The sequence below is a fragment of the Plectropomus leopardus genome, chromosome 19, assembly GCF_008729295.1.
Source record: "Plectropomus leopardus isolate mb chromosome 19, YSFRI_Pleo_2.0, whole genome shotgun sequence".
Lineage (NCBI taxonomy): Eukaryota > Metazoa > Chordata > Actinopteri > Perciformes > Serranidae > Plectropomus > Plectropomus leopardus.
The window spans coordinates 18,096,185-18,123,182 of record NC_056481.1 but is presented as its reverse complement, the minus strand read 5'-3'; the positions used below and the strand labels follow the sequence as shown (position 1 = coordinate 18,123,182).

General features: G+C 40.9%; 2 protein-coding genes across 6 annotated transcripts in view; both read right to left on the bottom strand.

Moving 5' to 3' along the window:
- mki67 (marker of proliferation Ki-67) overlaps positions 1-11,427 on the bottom strand; it is a 16,382-nt gene extending 4,955 nt beyond the window's left edge. The window contains exons 1-17 of the mRNA XM_042508266.1: positions 11,263-11,427; positions 10,583-10,685; positions 10,048-10,129; positions 9,700-9,815; positions 8,436-8,505; positions 8,238-8,313; positions 7,235-7,903; positions 6,866-7,098; positions 6,166-6,763; positions 5,774-5,889; positions 5,368-5,545; positions 5,126-5,269; positions 3,965-5,010; positions 3,377-3,425; positions 3,143-3,226; positions 1,704-2,831; positions 6-901 (exon numbers count right to left, since the gene is read on the bottom strand). Coding sequence (XP_042364200.1) covers positions 6-901; positions 1,704-2,831; positions 3,143-3,226; positions 3,377-3,425; positions 3,965-5,010; positions 5,126-5,269; positions 5,368-5,545; positions 5,774-5,889; positions 6,166-6,763; positions 6,866-7,098; positions 7,235-7,903; positions 8,238-8,313; positions 8,436-8,505; positions 9,700-9,815; positions 10,048-10,129; positions 10,583-10,671 — 5,574 coding nt within the window. The 5' untranslated portion in view covers positions 10,672-10,685; positions 11,263-11,427. The remainder of the gene's footprint in view (positions 1-5; positions 902-1,703; positions 2,832-3,142; positions 3,227-3,376; positions 3,426-3,964; positions 5,011-5,125; positions 5,270-5,367; positions 5,546-5,773; positions 5,890-6,165; positions 6,764-6,865; positions 7,099-7,234; positions 7,904-8,237; positions 8,314-8,435; positions 8,506-9,699; positions 9,816-10,047; positions 10,130-10,582; positions 10,686-11,262) is intronic.
- A 2,250-nt stretch (positions 11,428-13,677) lies between these two features.
- raraa (retinoic acid receptor, alpha a) overlaps positions 13,678-26,998 on the bottom strand; it is a 178,484-nt gene continuing 165,163 nt past the window's right edge. For all 5 annotated transcript variants that reach the window (XM_042507470.1, XM_042507472.1, XM_042507471.1 and 2 more), the window contains 6 exons: positions 25,663-25,804; positions 18,262-18,422; positions 17,976-18,152; positions 17,639-17,843; positions 16,709-16,867; positions 13,678-16,188 (listed from right to left, as the gene is read on the bottom strand). In XM_042507470.1, coding sequence (XP_042363404.1) covers positions 15,992-16,188; positions 16,709-16,867; positions 17,639-17,843; positions 17,976-18,152; positions 18,262-18,422; positions 25,663-25,804 — 1,041 coding nt within the window. In that variant the 3' untranslated portion in view covers positions 13,678-15,991. The remainder of the gene's footprint in view (positions 16,189-16,708; positions 16,868-17,638; positions 17,844-17,975; positions 18,153-18,261; positions 18,423-25,662; positions 25,805-26,998) is intronic.

Sequence of the window (26,998 nt, the reverse complement as noted above, 5' to 3'; positions counted from 1 at the left end):
GGAACAACCGTTTCAGCTTCTTCTCTTGGCTCGACATTGTCCTGCTCTGCCTTCCTGGTTCTCCTCACCTTGTTAACCGGCTCCTGGGATTCAGTCGTCTCCACTGAAGTGGACTCGAGCTTTTCGTCTTCCTGTTTGGCATTTCTTCCCCTCTTTGCCCTGACTGGAGGCTGAGACTGCTGCTTGGTCTCCACAGCGGCAACCGCTTCTTCCACCCCCTCATTTTGTTCAGTATCGGTTTTTGCCTCTCTTGGCTCTGCGTTCCTCCCTCTCCTGGGCTTTGCAGGTTGAGCGTCTGCTGTAACAGGCTCGTCACTCACAACTGCAGTTTTCTCAGGCTCTGGTTGAGGTGGCTCAGAATGTGTTTGCTTAGTTTTCCTCCCTCTAACGGGCTTCACGACAGCTTCCTCGGCAGGGCGTTCAGAATCATTTTCATTTATTGGAGAAGTGTGGTCACTCACAGCTTCAGTAGAAGTCTCAGGCACCAGCATGGTTTCCTCAGCTTTCTCTGGTGCAATTTCAGGTTGATCTTCAGAGGCGCTTTCTTGAGACTTTGCATTTCTGCCTCTTGCCGTTTGTCTTACAGCAGTTTCGGTTTTCTTCCCTCTTCGTCCTCTGACTGGAGCAGGGACGACAGGATCTTCAGAGTGTTCTTCAGCTCCCTGTTTATCCTCAGCGGATTTGGGCTCGGCCAGTTTCGCTCTTCTACCTCGAACAGTTTTCTTCGGAACGATAGCTGCATCCATATCTGTGACTGTGCTGGTTGCTGCTCCCGCTTCAGGTGAACTCTCAGTTACAGGCGCCGGAGGAACCGTTTCCATGGCATCTGATGATTTATTTTCATCATCTTCAGTGGGCACCACCTCCAGCTGTTCACTGCAGACTTCATTTGCATCAGCTTCTGAAATAATAGAGGACAACAAAGGAGAAATGTTAAGTTAATTTTACAGTTGTTAAACTATCAAATAATTGATCCGTTAAATACAGCGCATGACCCAGGATTTGTGTTTACCAATAAACATCCATTACAAGGTCACTAAAGCAGCTCAGTGAATACTGAGGTATTGAAAATCCACTAAACCCCCCAGAAATCAAAGAATGGATCAATGTTATGAAAAAAATTAAAACAATAATAATAATAAAAATTTTAAAAATCCCTGACATGAATCCATGTTGGCCAGGATGACTGACAGATATCATACCAAGAGACCAGATTTTTGAATTGTATTACAATATGTGGTGATATATAACTATGTGTCCACTGTTCTGTCTTCCATTGCGTATTTTAAAAAAAAAATGTATTTATCCTTTTATATCTCAAATTATTAATTTACTTTTGGGGGCAATTTTGACTTTTGTTGTGCCCTCTTTTGTACACATCTCGTTTATTCTGTAACTATTTTAGTTTTTAATGTTGCCAGTGGAATGACTCATCTGATGTCACACTGTCATGTACCAACTCACTCAAAGTCAAGAATTGATAAAACTGTTCCTGGGGGTGCAGAGCAAATACTTCAGTCACCAACACCTGTTTGTTTATGGCTAAAATGCCTTTTTTAGGTTAGTGGGACATACACAAATGTTAACTCTCCCAGCAATTGAAACACATTGATCTGATCCCTTACTTATACATGTGTTGCATGACGTTGGACATAGTTTTCATTCAGTTGAACCCAAAAACATAAACAAGGTAGACGACATACCTTTAGCCATGTCAGCTTGGGGAGCGTCCTCACTGTGAGTGCTCGGCACATCTTGCTGCTCTGGCACTGGTTCTTCAGGTTGTCTAGCTCTTCTCCCCCTCTTTGGCTTCAGCTCGGCCTTCTTCAGGGGTGCTGCGCTGTCATTTGCTTCCTGGCTGACATCAATTGGGGGACTTGGTTCATTCTCATGTTCTGCCGCCATTTCAGTTTCAGTGGCAACCTCTTGGACTGTTTCAGGTTTATCGTCAGCTTTTCGTCCTCTTTTAGCCTTAAGAGTAACTTTGGAAGGCAGAGACTCACTTTTCTCCACAGTGGGCTCATCATTGATTTCTTCAGACTTTGCATTTCTGCCTCTTGTTTGTCTTACAGCGGCTGGTGCAGCAGCTTCAGCTTTCTTCCCTCTTCTTCCTCTGACTGGAGCAGGAACCACAGGATCTTCAGCATGTTCTACTACCTCCTGTTTATCCTCAGCTGCTTTAGGTTCCACTGTTTTTGCCCTTCTGCCTCGCACGGTTTTCTTCTGAGCGATGTCTGCATCCATTTCTGCGTCTTTGCAAGCTGTCATCTCAGTTACAGGTTCCTCAGGAACAGCTTCGATGGTAGGTTGTGCTGTTTCTTCAGCTTTCTTCCCATGTCTTCCTCTTACTGGAGCAGAGACAATATCTTCAGAGTATTCTGCTACCTCCTGTTTATCCTCGGCTGCTTTAGGTTCCGCGGTTTTTGCCCTTCTGCCTCGAACAGATTTCTTCTCATGGTCAGTATCTGTGGCAGATGTGTCCATTTCCGTGACTTCTCTAGTAGCAGTCTCCACTTCAGGTATATTTACATCTACAGCATCCTCTTTAGGTTGTTCCACTGGTAAAATGTCCTCTGTTGTGTCCACTTCAGGTATATTCTCATCCACTTCGTCCACATTAGGCTGGTCTTCAGATTCTTTCTCATCTACTGCGTCCACTTCAGGTTGGTCTTTGGATGAATTCTCATCTGCCGTGTCCATTTTGGGTTGTTCCACAGCCATCACCTCATCCTCAGCTGCTTGAGACACAACGTCTGATGACTCGTGTTCAATGTGTCCACTTTGCGTTTCCTCCATGTGGTCATCAACGACAACTTTTTCTGCATCCTCTTCTAAAATAAGACAAAGAAAAAAAACCCAACAATTATAATGAGAATACAAGAAAAACAAGTGCTGTTGGGTTTCAGACATGTTTTGACAATAAGATTTCACAGCAAGGACTTTTTTGTGTCATGGTTCATTCAGACAGTCCAACAAAAAATATTTAAGAATGTTTTTAGTTTTCAGACCATATCTTTAGGTATACCAATACAGTATGCCAACAATGGTTCAGGAAACAGATCTCTCCATGTTTTAAGGGTTTGTTAAACACACAATCTCATCATAAGTAATTTCTACATAATAGATTCATTAGTCAACATACCTTCATCAGTGTCAGCTTGGGGAACATTATCAATTGCATCCGATGGCACATTGTCCTGTGGCTCCTCGTGGGCAAGGTCCAGTTCTATAAGGGGGGGAAGACAATAAAACCACAAAGAAATCAGCTCATCAATGTAATGCAGTTTACAAAACTATCCCTAGTAAAGTCATTTATTACCCATCTATCATTTATCTTATCAAACTTAAAAAAAAAAACACACAAAAAACAACTCACCTTTGGCTACAGCTTCTTCACAGTCTGGAGCTGTTTGATCTTCTACCTGCTAAAAAATTAAAAATAAATAAATAAAAACAATTTAGATGATAAGCGTTCCCTTTGAAATAAACCATGCAGACAACACACACATTTCTTATAAAGCTTAGTAACACTTAATAGTGTCAGCCTGTTGCTCCACAGATTAGGTTCACGACAAATCTCTGTAAATGAAAAATGAAATAAGCCTAAATGTTTAGACCAGTGTTATGTCAAGAAAATGATAAGCTGCAAAAACAGCTCGCTTAACTGTGAGTACCTGACACTCATTTTGAAGCTAAACCAAATTCTTTGTTTTTTCAGATTTAAATTAAATGACTCCCTGTAATTTGAAAGAGTGACAGATATTTACAGTGCTAATTAAAATGTTAGGTTTTTTTGCAGTGTTCAGTTCATTGTGTTAGTTTGCCTTATCATACAGCTGAATCCAACTGTTCCTATTGCTAATCACGCTACCTGCCAGTCGCTGTGAGTATCTTTCTCAAATACTTAATTCAAACTAATCCTTTTGATACAATTAAAAGCCGATACATGTGTTTCAATTATTACCTCATTTGTCTCCATTTGTTCTGAAGGTTCAGTCAGTGGCTCCATCATGAGCTCCTGAAGCCCCTCAAAGTCTTCCACTGGTGCATTACTGCTCGGCCTTGGGGTTTTCACGAGTCTCTTGATACCGAAGTTCTCCTCAACAGGCGCGCCCTTCTCTCTGGGAGTTTTCATGAGCCTCTTCACACCAACCATATCCTCCACTGGAGCACTTCTCTCCTTGGGTGTCTTCATTATTCTCTTTACACCTGTGAGACATAACGGTGGGGAGCTCTTCACGTCTGGAGTTTTCATGTCTGCCACTTCAGATAGGTCTTCAGATTCTTGCATTTTTGCTGGTGTCTTCGCAAGTTCCTCAGCATCTTCCAAACTTGCATCAGCGGCCTCTAGAGCTTTGGGAGTTTCCAGAAGTTTTCCTTGGATTTCTTCAAGAGGTTCAGCTTCTTGTTGTGGGGTGTTAAAAATACTCTTAACACCAGTGAGGCACTCTGGTTGCTCAGGCTTCTGTTTGGGAGTTGTCAGAAGCTCCACTCGGATGTCCTCTACAGCTTCAGCCTCCTGTTTTGGAGTTTCCATCATCTTCTTAACTCCGGTGAGACATTCTTGTTGCTCAGGTTTCTGCTTGGGGGTTTTCAAAATCTTCCCTCTCAGGTCCTCAACAGGCTCTGCTTTCTGTCGTGGCGTCTTCATGATCCTCTTAACCCCAGTGAGACACTCCTGTTGTTTGGGCTTCTGTTTAGGTGTCCTCAGAAGTCTCCCTCTCAAGTCCTCAACAGGTTCAGCCTTCTGTCTTGGTGTCCTCATGATTCTCTTCACCCCGGTGAGACATTCTGGTAATTCTGGCTTCTGTTTGGGAGTTGTTACAGAGATCATCTTCAAATCTGTGCACTGCTGTTCACTAGAATGATCAGAGGGAATCTCCGAGGTAGGGGCATCACTGACAAAGCTAGACTCATGGTCATCATTGAGGAGGCGTTGAACAGCCTCACTGTTGTATCGTCTGTCTTTTACAGTTGACGCAACACTCAGTGGAGACACGATCATTTCACCTGTAAAATAAGTCACATTTCATTACCTAACAGGCTTAATCTGACAAACCTCCTTGGTCTTAGCAAGTATGCAGAAAACAAATTTAATGCTTTGGTTCCCCACCACAAACTCTACCTGGCTCCTCAGGCGTGTTCAACACTGATGGTTCTACCACAGACGTGCCCAGGCCTCCCACTGGTGTCTTCATGGTGTTGTTCTCATTGATCGCAGACCTTCTCTTCCTTTCATTTACTGGGGTTTTAAACATTTCAGAAATTCCTGAAAACAAAAATATAAGCAATTACAACACTGAAGTCCAAGTATCATTACTATAATCAATTGTTTCCATTCACCAGAACAGAAAGAGAAGCAATTACCAGTCAAGTCTTCATCCATTTTCATGTTCTTTTTAAGGAGAGCGGTATTGGTGACCAGTCTAGGTGCAGCACCAGTTGGATGTACAACTCTTTGTTTGTGAGCTCGGCCCACAACAATGGTAACAGGTGAATCTGCATGTCCAGTGCTGAAATGGCCTTTGAGTTTTCTTGCAGGAGTCTGAGCAGATTGACAAAGACGTGGTCAGTGCAGTTTGTAAAATATTGGGCATGCTACTATATAAAAAACACTTAAATTAACAGTCGACATGCAGGCTAAAAATAATAAATAATGTAAGTGTTAATCTTCAGTGAACAGACCCAAGACAGTTGCAAGACTAAAAAAGAAACATGTAATTGTTACAATGATGCAAATGTATCCTGTAATCATCACAGTATCATACTTTACCTGTGCTTTGGGCACGGTCTTCTTCTTTGTCTTTGTGGTGACTGCTTTTTTAACTACAGCAGCAACCTGAGCCTTAGGTTGACCAAATCTCACAATGTCTGCCCAGGAATTTTTGGCTGAAATTGATTTAAAAAAAAAAAAAAAAAAAAAAAGTTAAAACATTCAGATTTTTTCATCACCAGTCAGACATTGTAAGATTATCAGTTGAGCATATTTACATGAAAAAATTGAAATGACAGATATAAGATGTTTTTAGGTAAAATGAAATTAAACATAGTAGTTTAATGGCTTTGAGTTTTGCTCTTTTAACCTCTTTCTCCAGCACACAAACACACAGAGGAACTTTACATCAACATAAAAACTTGATTAACACATTTCAGGGTCGAACATACCTTTCATCGATGCCCGTGAAATACCACTTCTTCTGCGCATTAGTTTTGCAGCACTCTTTGCCACGCTTGAGGTTTCCTGAGAGACGCTCTTCCTCTTCTGTGGCATTTTAGGAGTGACTGTGACTGAAGAAGGCACTTTATCAGTGACGGTGTCTTCTGCATTTGGAGATGGTGTGCTGATGCGCGACACAGAGAAGCGCCCTTGTACTTTGGGGGTCTGCACTCCTGGTGTTCCACCAACTGCAGGAGACCTTCCTCTTGCAGGAGACAGACTCTTGGATTTTGGTGACTTCTTTGCAGGTGATGCAGCCTTGGGAGAAGGTGTCCTGGGTTTTGGCGACTTCTTTGCAGAGGACGCAGCCTTGGGGGAAGAGGACCTCGATTTTGGCGATGTCTTTCCAGGAGAGGTTGCCTTGGGGGAGGGGGACCTCGATTTTGGGGATTTCTTTCCAGGAGAGGTTGCCTTGGGAGAAGGGGAACTCGATTTTGGTGATTTCTTTCCAGGAGTTGGAGTCTTAGGAGAAGCATTCTTGGCACTTGACTTCTTGGGAGAAGGAGTCCTCATTTTTGCAGGACTTTCTGGATGCTCTTGGTTAAACTACAAAGAACAAGATCCATTTTTAATGGTCTTATATGAAGGATAACAATTTTAAATTTTAGGTCACACTATTTGAGTTACCATCCTTAACAATAGTCTTACCTGTAGCAAGCCAATGACTGATGCCCGTCTGAGGAGTGACTGTTTGGGTTTAGACACACATAAGCTTCTCCGCGGACTGGCCCCCTTACGTAATGGAGAGTCGGGAGGCAGACGTTTGTCAAATAACTCAGGACACAGGTAACCTCCAAAGGAGACCCGTTTCTTCTTTATTTGTGGGGCAGGTAAGTTGTCCGCAAGTTCTCCACTTTTGCGCTTTTTGGAGGTCTTGTTTACTGGGAAATGAATTGAAAACATTATTGTACATCAGTTGAAAACAAATTTATTTCAACATACTTAAATAATTACTGTAATTCAGTTCAATTTCAACAAATTCCAAGATAAATAATACAGTATTACAATATGTATTACCTTTTTCAACTTCAACCACAGAACTGCCTGAGTTCCTGGGGGATGCCCTTCTAGGACGATCTGTTTTGGGAGAAGTTGCCGCTTGCTCTTCTTGTTCCTGAGTCACTGCAGGTTTTTTCTCCTTGCTTCTCCGTCTCAAAGGTGATGTGGGTGACTGAGCAGTAATTTGCTCAATAACTTCACAGGCAGTGAACCTCTGTGGGGGTGTACGGATTCTCTTCTGGGGTAAAGTTGCTTCTGACTTGGCAGCTTCAACTTCAGGTGTGGCCATCTCATTAGATGGGACCTGGGAAGACCTCCTTTGCTTCTTAACAGACTTTGGGGTTCCTTCACTTGTATTTTCAGCTGCTCTGGTTTCATCAGCTCCAAGAGACGCTTTAGCTTCATCCTTCTGAGGAGTGCTTTTGTCTTCTGTGGAAATTACAGGTTTCCCATCATTTTTCATGACTGAACCCGGTCTTGGAGTGCAATACCTCGAAGCAGGTGTTTGAAGTAAACTGACAGATGATTTTCGAGGGGTCTTGACATCCAGAGATTTTTTGATCATTTGATAGAGATCATTGAAGGGGGAGGTGGTCTTGCTTTGCTGTAGGCCATTATCCTCCTTGGGCTCCATCTCCAGGGACCGCTGGATGTTGTCATGGCTAGCTCCATCTTTCAGATGAGGGTCTATAAATTGGCAAAAAAAAACAAAAACAAACAAATGTAAGGCTTTTACATTTGATAGTATAAATAAAATTTAAACAACTGGAGACTGGAGCAAAACTACAGCCACCAAAGCCATATTTTACAGACCAAGCTGAAGATGCAAAAGATCTGTACTTTGTAAATCATCTTTGATAGGCCATTGACCACTGTGCACTGTAAAATTTGCGATTAATATCTACATATTCAAAACTTTTCTACCATGTTCTGGGAATGCATGCAGATGATTGTGCAACATTATCTTCAGGTAGAGCACTATCATTTTGAATTAAGAATAACCACTGTCACACATTCTCACCTGTGGGCACTTCAGAGATCCTTTTGTCTCCAGTTTCAGTAGTAACTGTGTCCCCCACTTGCTGATCTTGAAGAACCTAATCGTGAGACACTTATTTTTACATTCATAAAATAATCACATGCATCAAGAGTGAAGCAAATTCACACTGCTGCCACACTGTAAAGCTGTAGTGATTAAATATAATAATGGGTAAATTACTTTGAGGGTTTCAGTTTTGCCTCCTGTGGAAGATCTCTTCTTTGGTGTGGGTGCTGGAGGGTATTCAAACCTGAAATAACAATTAGCAACAAATGTAAGTAAGGTCTTAATATCTGTAATGAAAATGGTTAACAGCTAGGAATTGGGACCATGTCTTTGCCTTTTCAATTGCATCCAATATATGTGCACTTAATACATTCTGTCTGCACTTAGATTTAACGTTTCTTTAAATGTGCCCTATGAAAGAGAGGTGACTACAAGGAGACTGTTGGGCCCCATAACTGTAAATCTCTCGTAGAGACAATAGAAACAACATTTGCAGCCGGTCAGAGAGATACTTAATGGCATGTAGACTATGGAAATGATGACTGTGTGAGGTCTAGTGGTAGCAGATAATGCTTATGTCTTAAAGTTAACCGAGTAGATTGTGAATTCCACAAAGTACTTCAGTTTCTGTTGTGTGGGTAGTAACTGTTAGCCAGAGTAAACACATGGTACAAAGTTCAGCAACATCTGACTTTTTCCTTAAGTTGAAATTTATAGTATGTTGGCATTGTTATTTATCAGAACTATGTACCTTAGTACATAACAGGCTTTCATGAAAATCTTTTTAAAAAGCACCCAGAGGTCATAAATATTTGTAGGAATACATCACCTAAATGTCCATTTGTACATCTATAACCCACCAGGTTCTTACTTTGAATTTGGGGGTAAACTTTGTTTTTCTGGCATTTGTTTTTCCACAGTGAAGTGAGAATCCAAAAAAGGCAAACAGTCTTCAAGAAATGCAACCCAAGTCATATGCTCATTTCTCCCCAAACACATGAACTTTTGCTAAAACTTAACAATATAAAATACTAACGCCTACTTGTAGCATACCCTGAGACTAGCTGCACTGACGTTTTAAATCATGTTTTAGCTAAACTGCATGTATTTGAGAAGTACTGAACATACAGCTGAATAAATGAGACTTGGATTATGCTGCAGGAATGTGTTAGAGTTTTTAAACAAATGTTTTGATACAGTTTTAGTGTTGTTTAACATGATCCCCATTTATTTCAATTCATGAAGAACGTTTACCTTTTTTGAATTACCCATTCACAATGGACACAAGTGAGTAAAACAAGCTGTCTTCACAATTTTAAGGTAACGTGCAATGAGTAACTGATGTATAAAATGGCCATTTTGCAGGTGAATTATTTGTCTCAGGGCAAATGTTGACACTAACAAAATCAGTTGATGACTATGGAAGCCAAACACTCACCTGAAAGAACGATCAATAATAGTTATCACATCTCCGTGCTTCAAACGCTCTGACTGCTGCAAAACCACTCCATTGACACGAGTTTGATTCACAGAGCTCAAATTTGTCAAAATGACCTGAGAGAAAAACACATACAGCTCCTTTCACACAGTCTGTCAAACAAACTAATAACAGAATATCAGTGTGGGCTAGACTTCAGCTTTGTATCCACAAAATCAACATTGTGATGATCAAAACATGAATTCATTCATGTGACTTTGCAATATCAACTCCTCATTATGGTATGTAATATATTAAGCTGAAACACAGTGACAAGTTAATGTGGTCATGTTCAAAGTGTGTCGTTACCTCTTTATTTTCATTCAACTCAATTCTGCAATGCTCCTTGGAGACTTGAGGAAGCTGAATACGAATATCGCAGTCAGGCCTCCTGTAAGACCACAAAGAAACAAATGTGTAAATAAAAGAGACAGGTAAGGTGGCGTGTAGCAAGGTTTTCATGTGTGTGGTGCTTGTTCATAAGTAGTGAATTAAATGCTCCCTGGTCTAAAAGTAAAGTGAACTTGTGAACTGGAGATTTAAAAATACAAAAAGAAGTCAGATGGACATTATGCAAGACCAGAAACTGACATGCATACAAGATTTTCACGTCATTAGCAGATGGCCCGCCTCCAAACCAAAGAGGTTTATATAGCACATCTGTCCACCTCAACATGAGGCCACACATCCTAAATTCAGCCTTCCAACATAACATGCAAGTGTTTTCTATCTGATGTGTATCAATGTAAAACTACTGCAATACAGATGAGACAAGTGAAAACAAAGGAGATTTAGACATGGTAGTACAATATCACATCCACAAAATGTATTTTATTGACCTCACCTTCCAAATAAGCATGTTGCAATAAGGGGAAACTCAGTCCCGTCTCCCCCACTCCTCTTAATCACGACTATTTTTCCGTGCAATGGCATTTTCGTAACGTTACCTGGGAACATTAATAAATATGAGTGTCAAACTGCACAGAGAGCTAGCTAGCTGAATAAACAACTGAATGTTAGGTAAACAAGGGTACATTTTTGGAATATAAAAATAAGCATTTTATAGTCAGAAAGCTAGCTTTCAGAAATATTCTACTAACTGGAGGCTAGATGTTTGCGGAAAAAACTCCGTTTCTTCGTGATATTTCGTACGTAAGTTAACTAGCTAATTCAAGTCAGATTGTGATATTTTCTTTTTGGCCAACACAATATTTTACGTCGAGGTAACGTTAATTGTAGCATCTCAGTCATAAAAGGACATTGTAGTGTTACGTAAAGTTAAAAAACACTGCTGACAGAGCTACTACATCCCACGTGCAATCGCATCGATAGTAACATTATAATCGTGTCAGAGCCTCATGTCAACGTAGTAAAAACTTCAAGTGATACTAAAAACTACACGGCAACGTAACTTTTCCAGTGACACATGCTACATTAACGCTAAGTTAAGTTTGTCGAAACTACCTAATGTGGTGACCACGAATGCACGAGACTGATAAACATTTGTAAGCACTATAGTCTTACCTGGAAGTCCGCTCAAAGACACGTCAACTTACGGCAGTCCATAAACATCGACCGGGATGTGGCAAAGAGGAATTTCACTATAATATCATATCAGACTAAACGTACATTGATATGTTACCATACCCTACAATGTACTACACACTCGACGGGCGGCTAACGTATGCTATTTTGTGCAGCCGTCAATGACGTCTCTCGCCGTGAGTGCCGGGGTATCACTCCGCCACACCAAAAACACACAGTTACCTTAAAGAGAGAAATAACTCGGATTAACTGATGTTTTTTAATACCTTGAATGTATTTTACATGACACTACGTTTTAACATGAAACCGTGTTCTCGGCATCCAGTTTTACTTGCATTTATGTGAAAGGGACTATTTTGTTTACGAATTCGGCGGAGCAATCTAACTTCGGTAAATGAATCTGATTTGAAAAACGTTTGAAATTCCGCGCGAATGATTGTGATTGGTTGAGACGTCACAACTCGGTAAGAGGACGGGACTACGTTTTCTCTAGAGTTTGGGCGTCTCTCTCGCTGACCGTCTTCCTAAAAATCAGGTGTAGTAGTTGACCTGAGATTAAAAAATATATGCATTATACCAATTCCAATCAGAAATCTCATTTAGTTTGCAACTTCTATAGGATTTTTCAAAATATCAAAAGGCTCTGGATTAACCCTTTGAAACCTGGAGCGATATCACTTTTCTTGTTCTGCTTTCAGTTGCCTTTCACAAGTATTTAATCTTTTGCAAATCGGTGGGATTCCTTTCAAAAACATGGGGAAATGGGAAACAAGCGACTTGGTTGGAAATGTCCCACAATTTACAAGAAATGGATAGATTCAGAAAATGAATTTGAAAGAGCTCAGAAAAAAATGACTAAGGGAGGAAAAAACAGGGAAAACTATATTTAGGATTATCATAATTACATATTTAACATTTATTACAGAATTATGCATTTTAAACACTTTTATCAGGTCATATCCTTCTTTAATTGTATCTGTTTTTTATTTTCTATTGAGTTTTTTGTTGTTATTGTTTTGGGTTTGGTTTTTTGGGTTTTTTTTTTTTTTAACTAATTTAAAGGTACTTGAACTTTTTACTAATATCTTGCCATTGTGTCAAGTCATTTCCTCTTTTGTGGCTCATTGCCTTCTTCCCATCCCAAAATCAAGCCAATTTGCTCAGATTTCAAAGGGTTAATGGATCTTCAGAAATAACCACAGCTAAATCCTAGTTGTCTGCTGGTTCATGGCAACAGGATCATAGCATTGAGTCACTATCATTTAAAAAAAAAAAAAAAAAAAAAACATTTGTTGCACACATAAAAAACCTTTTTCGCACAGGACATTTTGACATTAATGCAACAGAGCCATCGCTAACATTAAAAGTTACAACATACCAGTGTCAGTGAAACAAGCTTATAGGCCCATACTTGCATCATAATATGCTCTCAACATTGCTAATGGTTAAACAGATCCTTCAGTTTTAACAGTCGCTCTTGCAATGCATTCAGCAGTAGGTGTCAGATAAGATGTGCCAACTAATTTAGAAGCAATCTACTATAAGCCTAAAGTCAAAAACAGATTGGTGTGCCTGGTGCACATAATGAGGTAAAAAAACATCCTTTGATTGTAGTGTTACCCTTTTCTTGCTACCAACTTGTCCTGTGAGGACAAAATAATCTATATAATAAAAATATGTAACACTCGTCCTAGTCTGGTTTGAGAGTTCGTGTTTGATGTAAATTCCTCCAAAACATTCTATTCTTATTTGTGAGTGAGTCTAGTCTATGTGCAGTCCTCCAAACGGCCACTGAATGTCTTATTAACATATGACATTTCCAGCTTTTGCAAAGACATACAACCACCCCCCTTTCCAAATTTTCTTTTTTTTTTTTTTTTTTTTTTTACAGAAATAAGACCAAAGTTTGCTAACATTAGCCACCATAAACTACTGGTTAAATCAGATTAAGTAAGATGGAATCTGCAAAACTGTTGATTGAAACACAGGTGTGTTTCACTTCCTAAGACTTTAACATTTCAGGGGAAGGGTGTGTTATTTCTTATTCAAAAGTTATAACGTTTCACTTAAACCTAACCTAAGCGCTGATTTTTAGTTATCGTGAAGATTCTTTAACTTATCAAGTGCTGGCAAATGTGCAACAAAGAAGAATTTAAATATTAAGAGCAACCTGTAAACACAGTTTACCATCTATTCAATGCTTTGCTTCTGCGACAAGTACAGCAGGCTCCGAGGCCTCCGAAAACAGTGAATACCTTCTGATTTTCCCAGAACTCCTTTCAAAAACTTTTTTTTCATAGACACAATCCATTAAAACCTACCTAGGACCTGCAGCACAGGTTGAAAAGAATGACACACGTGAACAACACAAACACATTTAATATTAAATGTTGGTTTTATTTTTTTAATCTTTTTTTGTTGGTTTTTTTTTGTTGTTTTTTTCCAAAGTCGCTTGATAATCTTGACAAAATTGCAACATATTCCATACTTCTTAAACTGACGGTGTGTCTGTTCCTATTCCAGATTAGCTGTGGAGGGAAAAGTTGTGCGCTGTTCTGGACAGGTGAAGTCCTAAATGATGAAAGCAGCTTTGACCGTACAAATAAAAAAGAACACATGAACGACTCAGAGAGACTCCACACTGGCATCCTATGTCGTAACGTCGCGGGGTTCAGGGGTTAAGTGTCTCTCTGCGCAAGTCCTGGTCTGCCAGGCTGAAAAAAACAAAAGACTGAAGAAAAAAATTCAGGGGCTCAGTAGCAGAGGTGTGTGTATGTGTGCATCTGTGGAGGGTTAAGGGGGTGCAGGACAGAACACAGAACAGGCCAAGCACACAAAATGATTCCTTCCTGAGACATTGGCGTGTGTACAGTAATGATGGTCTAGATGAAACGTGTGTGTTAACGGTGAAGGCGTTTTGGCGTATAGTGAGTCACAGGGTGCAAGGTTGCTCTGGATTCCGGCAAAAAGTCACATATTTGTTTCTACCACAGGTTGCCAGGGGGAGATTTGTGAGGACTTGGTTGACAAACATCACATTTGGGACCTTCACTTGCCTGACCACTGACAGAGCAGAGGTATCACTACAATCTAGTCTTTTCCCGTCCACTACAGATTATCGATCCATTCAGAGGCTACTGAGTATCACTTGTGTTTAATACAGTGTGTATGTACACCATTCTTCACATTTTAACTCTCTTTGAAGCTGCCGCCGCTCACGAGGACACGGCGGGCGGCAAGTGGTGTCCGGCTCACCATTTTCAGAAACACAATCTCTTTCTGCTACATGGCCAAAAAAAAAGCTATGCCCCGACTGGAGTGCTACTTTGTCATCTACTGTATGTAAAAACATGTTGTTGTTTTTTAAAGTGAAGGGCGGTGGAGGAGGTTGAAATTGTCTGTGAAAGCCACATTCTGAACAGCCAGTGATTGGTTAAGGGTCTGTCCAGTATTTAGTAGGACACAAAAACATGAAAGAACTTCCTTCAGTAAAATGTGCTCAAAAAATGTCTTTTCTTGCATCACAAACCTATAAACAAAACACATAAAAGGTATTCTTAAAAAAAAAAAAATCAGGTGAAGCCTAAAACTCTTCATAGTTTTAAAGAAATGAATACAGCTTATATACACAAACTCAAAGGCTACTTAAAATACACCTTAATAATGAATCTTCATTAATTTGATTTCTTGAAAGGACCTGTGACCATATCATACAACCAAGTTCATACAATCATTTTTTTTTCCATTCTCTTCGAAGCAAAAAAAAAAAAAAGAAAAAGAAAAAGAAAAAAGGAAAACAAATCCAACCTGGAATAGTAGGTGAAATTCATTGCGACTTGTTTTCTGTGCACATTTGTGTGTCTGTTTGCATGTGTGTAGACGGGAGAGAAATTTCAACATCTTTTGCTTTTTGTTAATTAGAATAATGTACAAATGTGATAAAACTGAAAGGTCTCTCTCAATACTCTCGATGGGTATGAAAAGATTCAAACAGTGAAGGAGTACAACAATTTCTAATCTCAGAAAAACATGTCCTTGTTTCAACCTGCCGTTCTGTTCCGGACATGTCACAATAGTTCCTTAACTTTTTCTATATATATTTATATATCTTTTTGTACGAAATCTGTTTGTTTTTTCGAAGTTGGAAAAGGAGAAAAGACCCAGAGTCTTTGAGGAGGGAGGGGGGGTCTTTTGACAAGTCCCAAGCTTGCAGTCTGCCTCAGAGTACAACAACAACAAAAAAAAAGTGTCTGGTGTTTTGTCAAGTCAGTCTGTATGCATCGTCCTTGATCGTATATTTGTCCCATGGCGCCCTGTCCACTCTCGGTTTCGTTCAAAACAGCTCTCCACCGCATCCAGATTTGTTTCCATTAGTCTTTTGGAGAAAGGTGGAGAGGGGAGTGGAGGGGAGAAGGAGGAGGAGTCATCAGCAGTGTTTACCGTGTGGTCTCTGAGAGGCATCCTATTGCCCCGGCCTGCACCGGCCTCACCTCCCCTCACATCAGGACGGTGCTCCGGAGTGAGGGAAAGCAGATCAGGAGGTGGGGCTTTGTGTCGTAGGGGAGAGGATGGAGGTTGGCTCTGCCAGTCTACTGTGTTCAGCAGTCAGGGTCAAGCCCCCCCTCCCCTCCTTCACCCCTCCTCTACGGAACGTCGTGGGAGGAGACAGAGAGCATCGGGAGAAGAAAATAAAAAGGTAGGGCCGCTACTATGGCGATTGTGTGGCTGGACTGCTTTGGGCAGAGCTGGGGGACAGACTGGGGCTGCAGCTGCCTGGGGGGGCGCCGCTGGGCCGGCCGCCCGCTGCCCCGCTTTCCAGACCTTCTGAGTTCTCCAGCATCTCCTGGATGAGAGGGGGCATGGAGCCTGGGATCTCCATCTTCAGGGTGATGACGCGCTCAGCTCCTGTAGGGAGGGACGGAGACAGACGAGAAAATGTAAGCTACCAAAGGTCTTACAAAATATGTTTTAGGTATTCATTTACTCTTTCTTTATTCCCTTCAACACAGTTTTAACCCACCCTTTGAAAACCTTCCTTTCAAGAACAAAGGGGGAAGGGTACAAGCAACATGGCCCAAAAAATAACATAAAATGAGTTTAAAAAAGTTACCATACACAAACAAGAAAATGCTGAAAATGACCTATATATACTAATATATATATATATATATATATATATATATATATAATATATATATATATATATATATATATATATATATATATATATATATATATATATATATAGGATTATTAGAAAGTTATCTCGTATATTTTTTCTCTCTTACATATTAAATCTAAAATTAGATAACATAGACAGATAGATAATTCCTTGCACATTTTCCCTATGTTTTTTGGAGATAACTTTCTAATAATCCTCCCCTCTTTTAAAGCAGCATAAAAACACTGGTGACAAGTGACAAACCTTTAGCACTGATGCTTCTCAGATCGGTGATCTTCATCAGCATCTTGGGGAACATGTGAGGTTTGTGGGGCCTCCTCCTCCTTACGTAAATCTTCAACGCCTCCAGAAGGGGCTCTTGCAGGATATCCACCTTCTCTGCCTGTTCCAGGTCTTGACGATCTGCAGAGAAAACACACAAAGTACAGATACAACTGAGTAAACAGTCCACCACTGTAGTAATCATAGTTTTAGCCACTAGGTGGTGCTCTATGAGCGAGCGCAGCAGAGCCACCCTGCACATCACACATTTCATCCACACACAGGGGTGACACTCAGTCCAGGTCTCAGCTTTGATAAACTCTATATAAACTAGCCAGTTGCCTGATGGAGAGGGGCTATTGCTTACGTACAGGGAATTGTTTTCTACATATAATTTTCCAGGTACCCCTAAAGAATTGTGTAAATGACACATTTTGGAAAAATACCTGATTGTGAATGAGGTTAAATAAGTGTCCTTCAGAATTTGTTCATAAGTATTACCCTGCCAATCACTGCATACAGAAGTATTTAAAAAGACATAAGCAAGAACTACTGTTATTATAGTACACTCTGAAGCTGTTTTACACCTTTTTTGGCATTGTTCTCAAACCAAGAAATTTGTGATGGACCAGTGCAGATTCATCATGGACCATATTTTTAAAGACTTCAAATTATTTTGGGAAAATGTGGTCTTTGGCTTTCTCAATTACCAAAGAAAAGCAGACAATACATTTTTAAAATAATTCATTTGGTAATGACTTTAGCAAAGTGCTTCATATGTGAATATAAGTTTTGCTGTATGTCTTATAATGTTTTTATTTATAAAAAAAAAAGGATTTTTTTTTTTAAATGCAAACAGTCTGTCAACTGGCAAAGAGAATGTTCAATACGTTTTGAGGAGACTTGTCATACCTCCACACAGCAAACAGATGGCGCTGAGCAGCCCCGTCTCTGCATCATCCATCTCCAGAGGGAGGAGCTGGTTGGCAAAGGCAAAAACCAGGTCGGTGAGGGGACCGAAGCCAGCGTTGTGCATCTGGGTTCGGTTTAGCGTGAGTCCATCTGAGAAAGTCATGGTGTCTTGCTCTGGCGTGTAGCGTGTACAGATCCGCAGTATCTGGGAACAGCAGAGACACAACGGGTTGTTGAGTGTTTAATTAGAAATGTGAACCACTCCTCTAAATTTACTTCTTTTAAAAAGTCTGTTGGGTGAAATTTTGTGGATAAAAAATTGCTGGGCTGTTCCTACCAGGATGTCCAGACAGGCAGCTTTGAGCAGAGTGATCTGGTCGGCGATGGTGAGCGTTGTGAAGCCGGGCAGCTGCTTAGCAAACTCCACCGTCTTTATGATGCACTTGGTGGAGAGTTCACTGAACTTGTCCCACAGGTCTACATCCAAGGATACACGTCGTTCTGAGCTGTTAGTCTGCAAGGAGGGGAAGAAAGTTTGAGATATTAGTTAGAAAACAAGAAAACAAGTCCAGATGACAACAAATCAGCAAAGGTGAACAAAGTGCCGGTGTCATGCTACTGACCGTAGTGTATTTGCCCAGCTGGCAGAGAGAGGGGAAAGTTTCCTGGTGCGCCTTGCGAACCCTGTCGATCATCCGCTCTGTGTCGGGACTCAGCACGTAGCTCTCTGTGCACTCCTGCTTCTTCTCATCCTTTTTCTTCTTATTCCGATCGTTCCTCACGGCTGCGGGGGGGAAGGAAATGGGAGAGGTGATGAATACAAGTGATAGTAACTTGTGGCTTTAGTGACAAACTTTCACTGCGGTGAAAACAGAATTAAATCTGTACAGATTGCTTTGTTTTAATACATGCTAACAACCACAAAGCCCATAACAGGGTTCATACAATTTTTTAACAATACATTTCCATGAGTTTTCCATGACTTTAAGGCATATTTTCAAGACCATACATTCTCTGAAATGACCATCGATACATCTTACTGGTTCTTTTCTCATTACTATATAATAGCTTTTTAGAAAATATATTATTTAGAACAGGATTAGAACTTAATATTTAAATATAACTTAGGGACTCAAAAAGTGTAAGAAATGAAATGCAAATGTGCTTCCTGGACTCAAAGTCAGTCTGTCCAAGGTGCTCTTTGGGTGAGGATACCCTGAGACTTGAAACAGGGTGGATGAACATTATAAAAACACCTTTTGTTCCTTAAGATCTGTTTAACTCCCTGATGAAGTCTTGATGCCGAAACACGTCAGAGTGTGTTTTTCAGGTCCAACAATTAACAGCATTTTAACATTTTAAAGAGTGATTTTCCAATAACTTAGGGACTGTTTAATATTCATAGGGAGTAGAAAAGGGAAAGCATGTCAAAGTTTTTTTTTAAGCACTGGGGAGGGACTTGTTTTTTATTTTGGCTTTGGGGGAGGGGCATACAACTTTAAATTGTTGCATTTTGTATTATTTACTCCTGATTTTCAAGAAAATATAAAGACATGCTTTCTTTGAAATATTGCTTCTTTTTTTTCTAAAAAAAAATGTTTTGGCAAATTTTACAGGAATCATTTTGGCTTTTTTTTTTCTTTAACAATTGCCAAAATTAAGCCATTTATCACAACCAGAAACTCTAAACTAGAAATTATCTTTTGATATTAACATTTCTGATGGTTTTTGAACACATTGTGTGTTATGACACAGGTTTCCATGACTTTTCCAAAATTTTCTGGGTATATTTCAGTTTTCAAAACTTTAACAGACCTTGATATTGCTATTTGCAAATTACATGACTTTTCCAGGTTTTTCATGACCATACGAACTGTGCCATAATTCCCACATAAGCACTACCACAAGGTAAACTGAGACTGAGATCGCAGTCATCAGCAGGAGAGGATGCTCTGTCTGCAGCAAACAGCAGCAGCAGCCGCAGCATCACTTCTCTCGTCCTGTGCTATGAGATAAATGTTGTGAGACGTCTCCATCGACGAAGGGCTATGGTAATTGAGGGAGGAGGGGAAAAAAAACCTTGAAATACTCCAATGCGGTTTCCCTCTGGGCGATCTGGCTGAGAATAGTGTGCTCACCCCAAATGACAAAAAACACTAGGCGGGGTGTTTAGCATTGGAATCCCATTATAGGCTCCATCCATTTCTCCTAGCCCATCCAGACTGGGGTGCGTGTTAGCTGTGAGGGGGTTGTGTGTGTGTGTGTGGGGGGGGGGGGTGGGATGTGTGAGACGGGGTGCTAGTTGATAAATAGTGGTGGGGGATGGAGCTATCCATAAGGCTGACAAATTGCCACAGCTTTCATTAGGGGTCCTGGCTAATCTAATAACATAATATGACAAATATCCTGCCTCTAATGGTTTTAAAAGGGCTCGGCTGCTGAGCCAATACCGGAAAAAAAAAACCTTGCAGCTCTCTCTCTCTCACGTGTCTCTCTCTCTCTCTTTCTGTTATACAACACACACTCTCATCTCTTCATTCTCTCCAATGCACACCATCTCCCCTTTCCAAAATTGTATTGCTTGCACTTTAAATCATCCCACTTTCCTAAACTCATCTCTATCAGTTCTCTCATCTTTTTCCTCCCCTCCAGGTACCTGGATCTCCCCTTGCCGCTGACCTGAGATCGGATTTTCCTTGTCTTAATCCTAACCTTGACCATTAGGGGTGAGAGCACTCAGGCTGATGGGAGATCAGTGTCTGTGACAGAGGGGCATGGCCCGGGGCCAGGGAGGGATGCACTACTCGGCGCTGCTGCTCATCCATCAGCCTGCAGACAGGCCTCCCTGCCTGAGAGAACATGAAGGGAAGGAGGAAGGAGGGGGCTGGAAGTCTGATGCTGCACTATGTTATTGCTAAGCACTGCTCGCCACAACAAGAAACGAAGAAGACCCTGCTGTGCAGATAGAGCACGGTAATGCATTACTTGCTAGCGTTTTATTGGTACTTGTGGTGGGGTGGTGTAGTCACCAAAACACATATTCAGCAGTAAACAATGCCGCAAAGTACTACTTGAATCACCGTATTATACTGTATGTTATCATGGGCGAATCATGAGACAATGGGCCCCTGGCTCAGACATGCAAAAGGCCCCACCACCTCTCCTACATAGGACAAAGACACACAGACTTTGTGCTGGCTTTGCCCCGTTTTTGTTTCTGCACGTCTCTTTGTGTTAATTTTCTATGTTCTTTGTGGACGTTTTGTGTTTCTTTGTAAATGTTTTCTGTTTTGCATGTCTTTGTTGTTTTGAGTCTCTTTAAAGGTCAATTTATCTCTGTCATTTCTTAGTGTCCTTTTTGGTCATTTTGTGTCTTTTTGTTTGTCATTTCATTCGTCCTCTGAGGTATATTTGTGCCTTTTGGTAATTTTGTATCATTTTGAGGTACATTTGTGTCTCTTTTAAGGTCAATTTGTGCCTCTTTCAGGTTTATTTGTATCTTTTTGTATATTTTTATTTTGTGTATCTCTGTAGTTATTTTGTGTCTCTTTGTAGTTCCTTTGTATCTGCTTGGGGTCAATTGGAATCTCCTTCTGGTTGATACATGTTAATTTCAGTGGCATTTTGCAGAAAAGGCCAGGGGCCCCCTAACACTTCGGGCCCCAAAGCCTGTGCCTGGTAGCCTCATTTAGTAATCCATCCATGTATGTCATGATGGGAATTTTATAATAACCATGTCAATGAAAACAAGCAAAAAATAAATAAAAAACTTCCAAATTCCATTTACTTAAATAAGCTAATTATGTCTTAGTGAAGGAACATCCTCTTAAGCAGCCCTCAGCTTTTGAGGCCAGTCGCATATAACAGTAGTAATCTGCTGAACGTATTTGGGCCAGGCCTGCTTGTGGCGCTGATTGGGAATCGGTGTCCTGTCTGCCATGAGGGGAGGGGTGGAGGGCCGCAGCACAGTCGATGTCCAATTAATTCACAAATAAAAGTGGGGCATCCCTAGCGCCCAGACATTACCCGCGCTGACAAATTGGCAGCACAATCATAAGCCGCACAACACAATTTAATGAAGTCATTAAAGAACTATTAGGCACGACTGGCGATCTGTCATGGCGAATTGCCACATGCAATAACTTGGAGGGGGGGGGGACTGGAGAGTGGGAGTGAAAATGAAAGAAATACTGCCTTGCTTTTATTATTGTGTGTGTGTGTGTGTGTGTGTGTGCATCGACTCAAATGTGCATTTGATGTTTGTATGCGTGCTAACTTCAAGCAATGTATCTTTCAAAATGCATTATGAGAATATGAATGCTAATGGGGAGCTTGCATCCTGGATTGTTTGCGGTTACGTGTTCATTGCATAAAAATGATTTACACGAGCTGCCGTGTAACGTGAACAGAATACTGTGACAGCGTGCACACACACACACAGCCATCACTCAATCATCTGTTCGCGGAGTGGATTTCAGCTGCAGTGTGCAGTTAATAGACAATTTCTGTTAGTGCCTCGGTGTGTATGTGTGTGTGTGTGTTTGCGTATGTGTGTGTGTGTTTGTGTCTGTATACAAGACAGAGAGAGGTGGGCAGACAGGGATAATTCGTGTGAGGAAAATTAAAGCGCTGGCAGCTCGTCCATCACACAGATTAAATTCAATGGAAAGATAAAAATGTCAATGTTCCCCCTGCTCCTGCTGCTCGCAGCGCAGAGCCACCGTCGACAGTGATGAAACTTTCTCCCTCTCCCTGTCCTCCAGCCTCTCTCATCCCTCCTCCCCCCTTTTCTGTTCTCTCAAGTCTAGATTTTCATTCTCACTCACACTGAGTTCAATACTCTTTCCTCTCACAGCCTTCATCTTTCTCCTCTATCCTGCCTTCCTTGGCTGATGTTATCCTCCACTTGCGCTGTTCTCCATCATTCTCCGCTTCATCTTATTTTACTTTTATTACTTTTTCTATCGCTGAATAACACCTTCCTCGAGGAACATGTGGGCGATAGCTTTTTTTTGGGGGGGGGTGATAAAGGGAAGCAGGAACTGAGGTATGGTGGCTGGTGTGAACTCAGAGACATAAATTCAGTTTCAAGAATTGTGCAACTCAACCATATGATCATCCCCGATGCACAATGTCAGCAGTGCGAATGAAGTTACTTTAGCTGAAATGTGTTTTAAATAAGGCATCATAGAAATACTGCTTGAGAATCTGGTCATTCCTGACCTTTAAGGCATGTAAGGCTTTAACACAAAGCACAGTAAACTGTCTACCTTTTATTAAAATTTACGGATTTCTATAAGCAGTCCGTACATTGAGCAAAGAGTGACTTTTACCAAATTCAGATATTTTAATTTGAATATTTTTAGAGTTGAAACTGCAACCCCTGTTGCCCTAAAAATGGGGCATTGTGTAAAATGTAAACAGAAACAACAGTGATTTGTCAATCATTTTTGAGGAGAAAATCGGTTTTCTTTTTTTCCATGAGACATTTTTCTAATACAGTTATTCACATGAAATTTAAACCAGGCATTGGTACCAACTATGATAAAGAAATCATAACATTTCATTTGTCTCCATATTGGAATGACACAGGAAAAAAATGAACATGTGGACTAAAATGTATTGTTTAGAGTGCCAGCTTCAAGACGCTTCCTGTATGGAGAACTTATTGTTCAGATTGGACTTTGGCCCATTCTTCCACACAGACAGTCTTTAAATCATCAAGATTTTGCGGGGGTCCACTTGTGAATTTTAAGTAAGATATTTCATTTTCAAAACTTTTTTCATAACACTTACTGATAGTTCTGAGGGACATGACCCTAAAATACTAATACCATGAAATTAAAGGGTATTTTTTCTACAACTGTATTCTTGACAATATAACAAAATACTGAAAAATATTTTACTATTAATTAAACAAAAACAACAACTGCATCAATGTTATAGTTTTATGCAGCAGATATAGTGTGACTCATGTTGAGAGCCACTGCTCTGGTCTAAGGGCAATGTGTTTTTTAACTGAGCCAGTACTTTTGTCATGTTTTAGCTATCTGAATATGATTGTTAACTGCATTTTCTTTCAAGATCTATTGTAAGTTAACCTTCATTTTGTGCATAAGTCTCGGTCTTTTTCGACCACACACTGTCAGGTTGATGATAATGTGGCACCAGGCTTACAGGCGTTTCCCTTGTAACCCTCCGCTTGTTCCTAACACCCCCCTCCCTCCCTCTGACGCCGTCTTGCTTGGCATTGCCACCTGGCAGCAGGCCTGGCACTGTCATCTGGAGCTGTCTGCCGACAGACACAAGGTCACCCGGACGTCCCCTGGCGCCAGCAGGGGGTCCACCTTCTGTGTGTGTGACAGGGAGTGTATGGTGTGTTTAAGCGGAGCTGTCTGAGTGCATTTCTGTTTAAGCCTTTTTATTCATATCAGTTTGTGTTTGTCACTTTGCATAATTTCAGTGTGTGCATGCAATTATGCACAAGCATGCATTTTTTTGTGAGCGTGTTGTTGTGTCTGTGTGTGTGTGTGTGTGTGTGTGTGTGTGTGTGTGTGTGTAAGAGGCAGAGAGACTCCCTGCTGGCCCCAGATGGCCAGCCTCTCCTTCCTCACCAGCCCAGACCAGTTTCACTAGCCAAAGTCACCGTTGAGGACACAAGACAAGCAACGGGCACGCTCTGCACAAAGTGGCCACAATAAGAAAAGGGTGTTTCTGTTAAACTATGAGCAGATGAGCAAAAGACGCTCAAAACCTATGATAAGAAAATTTAAAGCCTACATTCCATTCCAAAAAACACTATTAGCTTGTTCACTACTACTTTTTCGCCACTAGATGGCTCTCCAACTCCAGTCTATCCGCCTGTTGTGTGCGCTGTGTGTGTGTGTATGTGTGTGTGTGTGTGTGTGTGTGTGTGTGTGTGTGTAAAAGAGCCGGCTGCTGTGATCCTTCTAACCATGATTAATGGCCCCATTCAAAGGTAAGGAGCTCAGAGGATAACTTCTTTTACTGTAAGCCACAGTGCTGTGGCATGGGGAGTGCTCCCTGCACTCGCTGTAGCAGAAAGATGAGGTAAATAGCGCTGTGGAAGACAGGAGGCAGAGAGGGATGGAGCAAAGGGAAGCTGTCTGCATGTGAGTCTAAAAAGGCCCGTGAGAGGAAGAGAGGTGCCACACTTTCTGTCTGCTTATTATTAATCTATTACTAAGCATTTATAAGTATTCATGAGGACAAATGTGTCCCATACACACATTCTGGTGATGTGTAAAATGATAGCGAGTGTGTGTGTAACAGTGTGTCATGTGATCGGGCTCTGCTGGCCTCTGAGTTCTCTGTGGTCACACCTCTTCCAATTACTTTATCAAGTCTGACTGCCTGCGCGTATGTGTGTGTGAGTTTGTGTGTGTGTGTGTGTTCACACAGCCCCTGGGGTGCAATGATGGGAGCAGACGCCTGCTCTTTCACTCTCGGCAGGTGAGAACATATTCATCACAGAGGCCTGCCAAGCCTGGCGACACCCTGACTGTTATTGCCAGTCTGCATCACTGCTGCCCTTTGTCTGGTTTTTTACAGCGGATATTCTCTTCAAAGTAAAACCTCCCAACTAAAAAAAATAAAAAATAAATCATTTTAAGCATCAGTGGGTGAGGAATTAATAGTAACAGCTTTGATTTTCCTTTAAACTTGTTTAGATGAGCACCAGAATTTTCTCATAAAAATGACAAATACTGACAGTGTGTGTCTCCACCCAACAAAGTTGTAAATAAATAATAAATCAAGCAACATTCACACTTGAACTGCCACCAAAGCTGATATGTGTGTGCATCAATAATGAACGCTTATGCAATGTTTCAGTGGAACAAATGTCAACAAATGCTGCGGCTTAGGACTTCCTGCAGTGGTAACAATCATGCTAACCCCTCTGGGATTAAAACAACTGTGATGAGATCAGTGCTTGGCCCCCGGAGAGCCTTGTGGGAGGAGCAGGGAGGTCTGGGTAACGTAGTTTTTTAAAAAATACTTACACTCCTTAGACATCCCGACTTCCAGGCACTTCTGCAGCCGACAGTACTGGCAGCGGTTGCGGGTGACTTTGTTGATGATGCAGTTCTTCTCCCGGTGACAGGTGTACACCATGTTCTTTTGGATGCTTCTCCGAAAGAAGCCCTGTGTGACAGAGAGATGGAGAGGTGAGGAGACAAGGAGAGAGGAAAGGCGCTTTGCGGAGGGATGGGTGGCAAGAGAAGTGCGAGGGAAATAGGACTATCATAGCAAATGCAAATAACTGAATGACTTTGTAAACATTCTGGTGTTGTTTGCTGCTGCGTGTCCGCCCAGAGTAAGGTGATATTACCACTTTTATTATGTGCTTTGGTTGCAAACTGTCGCCTCATATGTTGACAATGTTCATGATCCACCTTTTCATCCAGTTCTTACTTGTAAGGTTAACCCTTTGAAACCTGAGCAAATTGGTTTATTTCTTTCAAAAACATGGAGAGAAGCCAATGAGCTACTTAACAAGACATGGCCAAAAAACTTACCAGAAATTAATTATAAGGCACAAGAAAATTACTTGAAAATGAGCAAAACAAGAAAAAAAATTCCCCAAAATCGGATAATTATATTCATTTTTTTTCTGTGGCATATTTTTTAAACATATTATTATATTAATTATATAGAGAGATTTGTGGACATTTTACCCCAGTTTTTTTTTTTTTATAATTTTCACATAAATAACTCATTTTTAGTTCATTTTCTGTCACCTTTTACTAATTTCTTACAATTTGTAGGATATTTCTTGCCAATTGCTCATGGCCTTTCCACCTGTGTTTTCGAAAGAAATCAAACCAATTTGCTCAGGTTTCAAAGGGTTAAATGGCTTGTAAAAAGCATCTGAACACAGCACAAGAACATTGATGCCAATCCAAGATTCTAAGGGTTAAAAGAGTTCAGTTCAAAAGATGCCAGCAGATTGGTTATGTGCGGCTGCAGTTTAAGGGCAATAAACTACCAAACACTTAAATCCTTAAAGGGCTTATTCCGCAACATAATCTGGACAGAGACTAATAGTTGGTGAAGTGTCACCATTTCTTGAGGTTGCCCATCGGCTCAGTGAGGGCCACCGCAACACTAAAATTCCTTTGAAGGTTGGGGCAAAAGGCACAGGGTTACTGGGTGCCACATAACCGTGGCCTAGTTTACACAGCCTGAAATAAGCAATTCTAGATCCAGGCCAAGCACGTATTATTAGAGAGAGACAGGGAGAGAACATAGGCTGAACATAGTGTTGTGTAAGATAAAAAAAAAAGGAATCCCTCTTTTTCTGTGTTTTCAATCCAACTAGATCAAAGAAAATACATT